Source organism: Amia ocellicauda, chromosome 6 (assembly GCF_036373705.1).
Source record: "Amia ocellicauda isolate fAmiCal2 chromosome 6, fAmiCal2.hap1, whole genome shotgun sequence".
Lineage (NCBI taxonomy): Eukaryota > Metazoa > Chordata > Actinopteri > Amiiformes > Amiidae > Amia > Amia ocellicauda.
Window position 1 is genome coordinate 19,218,558 of NC_089855.1, and position 10,796 is coordinate 19,229,353.

At 36.7% G+C, this 10,796-nt stretch overlaps 1 protein-coding gene across 1 annotated transcript in view; it reads right to left on the reverse strand.

Annotated features, from left to right (window-relative positions):
• The window catches only part of ptgfrnb (prostaglandin F2 receptor inhibitor b), a 29,236-nt gene extending 18,881 nt beyond the window's left edge, over positions 1-10,355 (reverse strand). The window contains exons 1-4 of the mRNA XM_066706530.1: positions 10,030-10,355; positions 6,490-6,855; positions 5,601-6,008; positions 4,255-4,641 (exon numbers count right to left, since the gene is read on the reverse strand). Of these exons, the coding sequence (XP_066562627.1) occupies positions 4,255-4,641; positions 5,601-6,008; positions 6,490-6,855; positions 10,030-10,090 (1,222 nt within the window). The 5' untranslated portion in view covers positions 10,091-10,355. The remainder of the gene's footprint in view (positions 1-4,254; positions 4,642-5,600; positions 6,009-6,489; positions 6,856-10,029) is intronic.
• Positions 10,356-10,796: the final 441 nt, after the last annotated feature.

Genomic DNA, 10,796 nt, shown 5'->3' on the forward strand with positions numbered 1-10,796 from the left:
GGCCATGTACCGTCAAATCTTGGGTGAGAACCTCCTTCCCTCAGCCAGGGCATTGAAAATGGGTCGTGGATGGGTATTCCAGCATGACAATGACCCAAAACACACAGCCAAGGCAACAAAGGAGTGGCTCAAGAAGAAGCACATTAAGGTCCTGGAGTGGCCTAGCCAGTCTCCAGACCTTAATCCCATAGAAAATCTGTGGAGGGAGCTGAAGGTTCGAGTTGCCAAACGTCAGCCTCGAAACCTTAATGACTTGGAGAGGATCTGCAAAGAGGAGTGGGACAAAATCCCTCCTGAGATGTGTGCAAACCTGGTGGCCAACTACAAGAAACGTCTGACCTCTGCGATTGCCAACAAGGGTTTTGCCACCAAATACTAAGTTGAAGGGGTCAAATACTTATTTCCCTCATTAACATGCAAATCAAATTTATAACTTTTTTGAAATGCGTTTTTCTGGATTTTTTTGTTGTTATTCTGTCTCTCACTGATAAAATACACCTACCATTAAAATTATAGACTGATCATTTCTTGGTCAGTGGGCAAACGTACAAAATCAGCAGGGGATCAAATACTTATTTCCCTCACTGTGTGTTTATATATATATATATATATATATATAGATGCTGTAAGAGTATGCCTGTGTGTTGAGTATGGCACTGTAAGCTGATTTAGCTTTATTAGGACCAGAACTTTTAAGTCTTATTTTTATCAGTTATCAAAATAACTACACTTCTGTGCACCTCCAAAATAGCAGAATTTCCTCCCATAAATCTTTCCATTCACAACACTAGATCACAAAAGTTCAAATGAAAATACAAGACATGACATTTTCAGGGTATATTCTGAGAAAAGGGAAATCCTTCATAACCGCATTCCGGTATTTCAGGTACATTGTTCCATGAAAAAAAGTCACAGATATTGTATTACGACAATAGACATGCTCAGACATGACAGCATTCAATCAGCAACTCTAAGAAATACACTGAAAGTATGCCTTGTTTTCACTGATCAACACACCATCTGAATTTGCTTAATTTCCATGAGCCTTAGAACCTTCAAGAAGACAGAGAATTAAATGGCCAAAAATACTGTTTAATATAGGGAAATCACTGAAATCTGAACACTGGAACTTCTAATTCTAATTCTAATCTTCATACCTTAATTGTATTCACTTTAATAGGTATGTTGTTAGCCTTGTAATCCTGAAGAATATTGAATTTTAATGATTGTTAAAACTTGCCTTGGATAAATGTATCTGCTAAGTAACCCATTAGCATTATTAACAGTAATAAGAATAATAAATGAATGGAATTATTATTTTTTTTTTACTTTTCATGACACTATTGACTCAAAATACTGCGTGTGTGGGCAATTCTAAAAAGCAGGGTCACCGACTCAGATTTCTCATGTCCAGTTTTGGAGATCTCCACAGCATATAGGAGGTCATTAGGAGCAGTTATCACCAGACTCCAAGGCACAAAAGCCTACGCGGTTAATAAAGCTGCCAAACCACAGCTAGAGCTGTTGTCAACAGCAGGCCACTTAAAAGGCCAGCTGATGCAAAAATCAATAGCTTCAAAACAAATATCAATTTTCAAGCAGGAGAAATTAGCTATAGTTTTAGAAGACTAGAAATGTATTTCCATTACTACAGTTTGACACTTCAGAAAGAAAGTCTCTAATGATGGCCCTCAGCCAGACACTATGATATTGTTATCTATTAACAGGAGTTATCCCCCTAATAAGACATACCCAGATGCCAGTTTTCTGAATGGGATACACGTTGGGCTCCATTAAATGGGCTGTATGTATAACTATGCCGAGGAAGATCACATGCTGCCACTGCCTCTGGGCAAGAGGTGATTGTTGGTGATTACTTTCACTCTGCTCTCACAAAGGCAGGTGTAGAAGTGGGTGAGAATTGTGTTAGGTCTGCAAGTCAGTGTGGATCTGTTTAGTTTTTTTTCTATTCTGTGGGTAATCTGTGACCCGCTTTCTCTTTAGCTGCATCTTTTAATGTTGCTAAACAAAACGCTTTGATTCATATTTTAAACTGTAAAATACACAACCTAGACAGTCTTTCCAATATTATAGTAAATGGGGGAACTTGTGGATTCTAGCTATGTAGAAAATATCAACATGTTTCATATTGAGAGTATTTATCCAGGTTGATAACATTAGGATTTAGATAGGAGGTTAAAAAGATGGAAATCATCAGATATGCTAGGTTATGGTATAAAGATGGCTACTGATTTAATATTCTACTCAGTAATATTATGCAATGACAAATTTCAAATTACTCCCGATAAACTCTGTAGTATCTATACCATGCATCTTTATATTGAATATCATTATTTATTGCAAGATTCCGCCAACTATAGTTACACCACTGATAAAGTATAACCAAAATCTGATTTAGCAATAAAAGTGCATCACAATTTCCCGACCTCAAGTGAAAACCTTAAAAGGACAATTATTAAACTGAAAGCAGCTTACAAGCCACACTGCCTACATGAGGTTTCTGCATGGGAGAGTGGTAAAGATATCCCTCCTGAGAAGAGCCTGAAGTAATTATTATTATGAAAGATACATTTCAACCTTCAAAGGTTCAACAATGTTTCAATGAAGGTTCCAAGCTTTGATAATTTTCAAAAATTCTGACCTCATAGTAACTATGATGATTGAGTATATTTTACAGGTAATCCAAAATAAATAAAAATATATCCAACAAAAACATCTATAGGACAGATATCAGGTTTTAATAGTATACTTTTTTTAATTGCATGTTTTAAGTACACATTTATTATTTTATGTATAGAGTAGAAATACATTTGAACAATTATATTTAAAAATATGAGTAAGCACGGGAGCCTTATTTTATTTTTTGGGGGGAGTTGAAAAGTGTTTATTGAATGTTCGCCTGCATCTGTATTGCTAAATTAAATTGGTAGCATTAAATGGAGGGTATGAATACACTTGGACACAAATTGCATTGGTTAAAATTACCTGCATATAAATATCTTTATCATTAAAATCAAAGTGCGAGTTAACCACAACATTGGAAGCTGAATATAGACAAACAAAAATACTACTACAAAGGCACAGTTGGGTGTTTAATGTTTTATTTAATTGTCTTCTTCATGATTGAACAGGTGTGAATATTTTCAAGAGGTATTTTTTCAGTGATCTGTAATTTCTAGGAGAAGATTGTTAAGTATGTATCTTATTTGGCTGTGGGAGGATATGTCCCTTAATTAACGTACTGCAGAAACTATGCATGTGGGGACACTCCACAATCAGATATTCTTAGTACTAATGAAACAACAATACCAAAAGGGAAGAGTAGGAAAGCCTTCAAGGAGTTAGGATGTAGTAACAAAAGAAAAGCGCTTCTGAATGAGAGATATGAATTGGATCAAAACTAAATACTGATTCAGAACGGAAAAGACCTTTGACACAAGTGTAACTCTGCACACTCCCTCATTAAAGTGTAACTAAGCCTAAACCCGGAATTGTATTAACTGAAGTTCAAGTTTCACTTTTCACTCTAGAATGACTTGCAGGCCATTTAAAAAGCTCTGAATTGAACTAGTGAAAGATACTGCCATGGTTGACTTCAGACAGCAGACTGAAAACTAATAGACAGTAGAAGTTCAAGTACGCATGACTTGAAATCTCTAATGTATTTATAGAGGCCAATCCCCATATATATTTTGCCTTTTCCAGTCTACTTTGCAACTTTTCAGCCTTCCCGCAACAGTTGTTAGAAAATGTTATTCCTAAAATGAATTATTATTGCTCTGTGCCACAGGAATGCTGGTTACAGGAAAGGGTTACTTTTTGTTTTCAAAAAGAATAATGGTCTCTTAAGACAAAACCACCATAAGCTAATGAATATTGTATTCCCTGAAAACTCAGGAGGATAACTGCTAAGCTTCAGAAGTATACTTAGTTGCTATAGTCATAAGGTAGCAACAACTAAAATGTTACCCATTTCACTCAATCCTGAATAAAGCAACTTGAAATTAAAGAATAACTCACTAGTTTGCCATCCTTATGACATTATCCAATGGTTATCATGTTTCATAGTTAATATTCACCTTAAATCAAGCTTACCAAGCACAATAGATATTAGAGAACAGAACAATCTGCAAAAATGGCACATCCTTGCTTGCTACTGGAACAAACAAAACTACGCACATCAGAAATTGTGAACAGTACACTTCTGTAGATGAATAACCACAAGGAACTTACCTAGGGAAGTCACTATCACATTAACAGCATTTGATGTCTTCTCAGCAACTTTATACCATTTCCCAGGGGACTGCTGCATCCAAGCTACCACCTGGCAAAAATAATATCCAGAGTCTGAGCTGTCCACATTGTGGATGTCAAGCTTGAAGGCGTTTGGACTAATACGGCTCACACTGAGGAGGTCTGAGCCATTCACCACTGCATCACGGCTCATGTGTACAAGTAACCGGGCGCTGCCTGGCACACTACTTGGAGTAGCACTGGCAAACCACGAAACCTCCATTCCAAGAACATCATAATTATTGGTCTCAGTAGTGCAGGTTAAGTGGAGGGTGTCGTCCGTATTTAAAGTGGCATTGGGTGCCACGGTGACCATGAAAGATTGCGCTGAAATGAGAGGAAAACAGAAAGGGGTGCCGTGAGGCTAAATGTTCCCAAAATAATGAGAAAGATACTAAAACATTAGATCTTGATTAAAAGGTGATGCAGATAAACAATACTTACAAACACAAGGAAAATATTATTCAGAATCAGTTTTTAATCATTTGAGTTATTAAAGTTTTTAACAGGATGTTTATTTTTGTTTCTGCATTTTTTTCTGTATTATTAATTATAGGGACTATGTCAACATGTCTGACTTGTCTGTGTGCTATTTCCACTAGCAACCGTTTTCCATGTATTCCTTTTTCAGTTAACACAGACAGAGTTTTAATTAAAAAGACTTGCATTAAATAGAATAAAGCTTGACAGAAATATCCTAGGCAACCACTACTCAAACAGTGCCACCTGCTTCCAAGCAGGCTTACAACTGAATACCATACAAGAACAACTTAAACTTTTCAAATGACCAGGTTCACAAAAACATCCAGATTAATACAGGATTAACCTGAAGGTGTGTTGTTTTTCACAACACATTTCAGTTCTTTCACTGCATACCACGTAATGTATGACTACTCATTCCTTATTAGATTGATAGGGCAGTGGCTAGTCTGTGATTAAAACAAACAGGTTCTGAAAAGCTGACTAGGAACAGAAGTGAAGCGTAAACCAATGAATGCTGTACACTGGTTTTACGTTCACTGATGCCTTAATTTGAACTGAATCTAGACTACACTCAAATAGGTCCCTGTAATGTTTGTAAACATTAATTCACATGGAGTCTTTCCAGGAGCAATTTTTTCAAAAGATGAAGGCTAATAAAATAAGCAAAAACAATTTGAATGATAAAGGAATAGTAATGTCTTAAGAGCATCAACAGTGGCATTTTTTTGTGTTTATTTTCCCTATTAATTAATTTCCCTCCTAATACAACCTGCTTACATTTTTTTAGAGAGGGTAAAGCTTACCTGTTGGAGTCACTTTCACCTCACCAACCTCAGTGCTGTTTCCAAAGATTTTTTCCCAGTTACCACCCCGTTCTTTTACCCATTCACTGGCAGAACACATGTATACTCCTTCATCAGAGGGCAAAGCCTGAGAGACTATCAGGTCAAACTGCCCTTTCCCTGCTAGGTCCAGACGCACGCTGCCATCCGCGTATCGCTCACTGTAGCTGCTTTCACTCTTCATGCTTTCATCTGGACCGAAAGTGAGGATCGTTTGAGAAGAGGAGCCCCTTTTGATTGCCCAGCTGACTGATAGGTAAGTGTGCTCTACAAAATCAATGGTGGCTGTGCAAAGCAGCTTAAAGGAACTGCCTTCAGGTACGGTCTTTGAAGTTTGGGGAGATATTATTTTCAGGCTTTCTGGAATCACTGTATACAGAAAAGAAATAACAGGTAAAATAGGACTGCATACAGTGCATTTTCTAGTAATACAGTTTTTTGAAAGACATTTAATTCATGGTACTCCACTCATTGAAACAAAGAATAAGTTTTGTTTCACGCTCTATTCTTAGTGCACTTTATGCACTTGCGGGGTAATTCTAAGCATGTCTTTCAAATAGATTTGAAATTTTAGAAAAATCACTGAAAGAAAATCCCCAAGTAATGCATTATATACATGGAATTTCTTGTAGTTTTCCACCCCATTGAATTTAAATGTAATGTTTTTCCAGTAGAACTAATCTCATCTGTTTTAGGCCAAAAGCTTAATAGATAATATTTTAATAAAAGTGAGCTAGTAGGCATGTTACAATCAGTCTTACTCATTGTTAGTCTACATCCAAACACCAATACTTTTCTTTTTATATTCTGCACATTTTGTATGCGTTTTATGCAGAGCTCCATAACCCACCTAATACTTGTATGCTTGCATCGTAGTTTCCTTTGACTGAAGAATCGGTGCTGGTAGTAATGCAGCTGTAAAACGCACTGTCATCTGACGTCACTCTTTTAATCTTAAGAACAACCGTGTTGTCACCAGTTCGATCTACTGTAATATCTTTATTTCTCACTCGGGCAGCGTAGGAACTGTCACTGTACGAAGAATCAAAAGTTGAAATAATCTGAACTTCATTTCCTCCCTTCATCACTTTCCATTCAAAGTCTTGCTCTCTGGGGCCCTCGTAGTCATTGACTTCACAGGGAATTGAGATATCCTGTCCCTCTACTCGAATCAAAGGGCCTTCAGGAACTGTTACTATCCTTCCCAGGGTTAGTGCTGTAAAATATTTGAAGACAGATGGAAAGAGAAAGAGAGAAGTGTTAATGCATTTATCATTCCATAGTCTTACATAAAGGATGCCCATGATTCATTTAAATTAATTAAATAATTATACTAGTGGGACCTTCCAGATATTTTCTGAACGCAGCGGGAAAAAATATTGACTTCAACTCATGAAAAGAAAGGTTAAATAATACAAAAAGACAAATAAGTTGTCCACACACAAAGTTACAAAACACAGTTCTGAAACATGACTCCAGCAGAGATCTTGTAGCCAGTGTACTTCTGGACAGTACAGAACAGGGTACTTGTTTCTTCCAGTTACATCGCTAGCTTGCTGCACAAAATCTAAGTTATTAAAAAAAAAAAAAGATACAGTACTGGTCCAGACACATCTTATTTGAAACATGGGAAGAAAAAGAAAAAGGCTTGCCTGAACAGATTGAGATTCTAGCTAGACAAGCTAGATTAAGAGTATGTTTGTGTGTGTGTGTGTGTGTGTGTGTGTGTGTGTGTGTGTAGGTTTGAAAAAATGGCAGAATTACTTCAGTTAAGAAATACAATTCAATTCATTTTTTTTTTGCTTAGTTTAATGATTTTAACAGAAAGAAAGCAATAGAAATACTATGATGTGGTATTGTGTGAGAAACGTTTGCAGTAAATGGTCAGAAAATAACAGTACATAACAATAGTTTTCTTGGATTTATTTTAGTAAGTTTTCCAGGTGACTCCATACCTCTAACCACCAATTTTTATGTACAGTTGTAGTTTTAGCTTTGTTGAACATTGATTCAGCTTAGAGAAAACTTGTGAAGTATTCACTTTCATTTAATACAGTTAAGGTGGTGGCAATTGTAGGCTTACACCACCCCAGTCTACTAGCATATTATAGCCCAAACACCTTGTGTCCCTAGTCAAGAAGCACACATCCAAGTTTACAACCAAATGATTTCGGGAGCATAAAGTCAAGATATCTGATAAGCCATTACAAATGCAAGATATTTGTGGTATTATCAAGAAGAAAGAACTTAATTGGTGCAAATCATGCAGCTTGGAGGAGCTGGAGAGGATTAGCATACAGGAGTGGCATTAACTTCCTTCCTGATTTAGGAGTGTGAATATGATGAAATATTGTGGATTACGAAATATTACATATACTAAACATTTTGAAAGATTGGCAACTGATAATAAATCAATATTTTTCACATTCATGATGAAATATGCTGTACATTTTCATTTTATTCACTAAATCACCATTTAATTACACTTAATGAACGGTTACAATAAACTTTGTTGGCCACTGTATTCAGCCCAGACAGTCTTGCATCTCGTGTTCATTTAAAGCTAAAGTACCATGATACACAAACTACGAATAACATCCAGTCAGATCCTTAGATCCTTCACGTGGATACCAAAAATGTTCTGCAGGAAAAGTCACTCTAAATTATTCTTAGATTGGAGATCAATAAAAGCATTTTGTTAAGCTGTCAACACTCCTCAACAAACACAAGTTGCTCACACACTGCATACAACAGCACATGCCTGCCAAATTGATCTTGTATTCCTTTAATAGTGTACTCTTTTTCAATACACTTCCACTGCGTTTGTGTGCTACTACAGAGGTAACGAAAGACCGCTGCACCGAAGTCAAAATTTAAATGAACACATATGGGAAGAAATAAATTTCTCTCTCTCATTCTCCGAAGGACAGGAGTCGGCCTACTTAAGAGCCGTCAGGAAGAAAATGTAGCAGCTTCATCAAACATAGCTGTTGTTATTTTGCATTAACCTGATTTTGCTGTAGGTGTTATTACTGGAACAACATTTCAGAGATGGATAAACTTTGTATTAGGTCCAGATTGTATTGTTCCAAACAGCTACAAATCAGGTGCTGCTGTTATCGTCCAGTTTCCTTCCTTCGTTAAGAGGCAAGGGTCACTTATTCTTCAAATGAACTGTTTACTCCAAATCTCTCTTCCCCCTGTGCGGTGTAAAACGAGCCCTCTAGTCTTCCTAGAAAAGCAGGCCTGTGGTTGAAGCTCAGGCTTTGGATCACTTTACTCAGCCTAATTTAAGATCTTACAACCGACTGCAGAGCGCCTAAATCAAACTAGAGAGAAGTCACTGTTACACAACTTCAGCTGAAGCCTCCACTAGCACTTCACAATAATACAAAAGTAAATATGTTGTCCACAACTTGGGTTTGTAAATGTATTAAACCAAGGTGTGCCATGTGCTGGTTCCCATAAGGCTCCAAGTGTTAAATAATGCACGTGGGGTGTATGTATGCATTTGGTGCAGGTGAATTAACTTAATGAAATAAGTATAATAATACATCAAGAAGCATAGTGTGAAAGTAACAATCTGCAATTTATAGTCATGTTTTAAATGATAGGTCAGCATAATAACAACAGGCGACAGTAATATCGTCCTGATTCACTGGAAGAGATCAATAAGAGTGATCAATAAACCGTATACAATAACCATTGAATTTAAGCTTGCAATAATAATAGTCACCAGCTGCCAGGGTCATACTGCTTTGAATATAGTACCGATATAGCGATTTACATAGAGGTGACTGTTCTTGTCGTACCTTCCTGCCCCTGGTGCATGTGTAACACTAACAGCCATTCCTCCTGACCCAGCCCTTCACATTTTATTACCTATTGATATAAAACCGCCCATTCTCTTCATATGTGCTCGAATCATTGTATTACATTGTTACTATGTTAAGAAAAGTGTGGCCGCACCAGATCCCCCCCCCCAAGCACGTTTTATTGTAACTTTGTTGCCAAAATAATGATGCGATGTAAAAAAAAAAAAGCTTCAAAGTATCTTCACTTAGCCTATACACAGTTGGTTTAAATGAGAAAATACACTTTTTCCATGTAAAAATACATTGAATGATAAATAAATCACAACACACTGCTATTAATAGAAAGTAGATAAGATACAAAGATCGACTTTTGAAGAGTATATATATATATATATATATATATATATATAGAGAGAGAGAGAGAGAGAGATTAAATATACTCTATTCCAAAGTACGTCTATGACATTTAAGTGTACCATGGAAAAATGTATTCATTGGAGATTACCTGTAGTATCGCACACGCATGTAAAACTCACCACAACTCTTGTATATATAAACAGCAGTCAAACACTTACCACACGTTAACGACAATAACACAAATCGGACGATGTGGTCCGTGTTGGTAAAAAGCGTCATTTTTTTTTTTCCTTCTGGATTTCCTTTGTCACCGGCCAGCAGCCCCGCAGACAGGATCCCTTAGGGCTTTGCTTGGATTTATGCTACTGCCAACTTCACCTCACGAAAACGAAAACTTACTGAGAGCAGAAATAAGATCAAAAGGTGTATCAAAAAAAAGTATTTACACGCGTTTTCACTTGACAGCCCTTGAGAACCAGCGCGTCCTGGCGTCTGGGACGGACACGATGATTCATTTTCACGCCTTTATTCCAGTTCAGTCGGGGACCGCGCGAATCCGGAAGTCGTTTTTTTTCCCTTCTTCTTTTTTTAAACAAGTTGGGGATTGAACTTTTTTTCCTTTAACCACCACAGGTAGTAATGTCCACAGCATTGTGCGTGTAAAGTATGAGGGATTTATATTTAACAGAGACCATAACAACCTTTGTTGCACTAACACACATATATAGTTATGTGTTATTATATATGTTGATATAGTTTTGGATGTCTGTTTAGTTTGGTTGTATTTGTTTATACCTGATAGATACTTTAAATAAAAGACGTCACATAAGCTGTACTGTAAGTGTGTTTGGTGAGCATGAGCTGTTTTCCCTTTTAAATTCAATCATTATACCATACTAGTTACATTGACAACCAATCATTTTAGATGGGTTTTGTGTGTGTGTTTGTATTCAGTACATGTGTCTCTGACATATCATAACTTGCC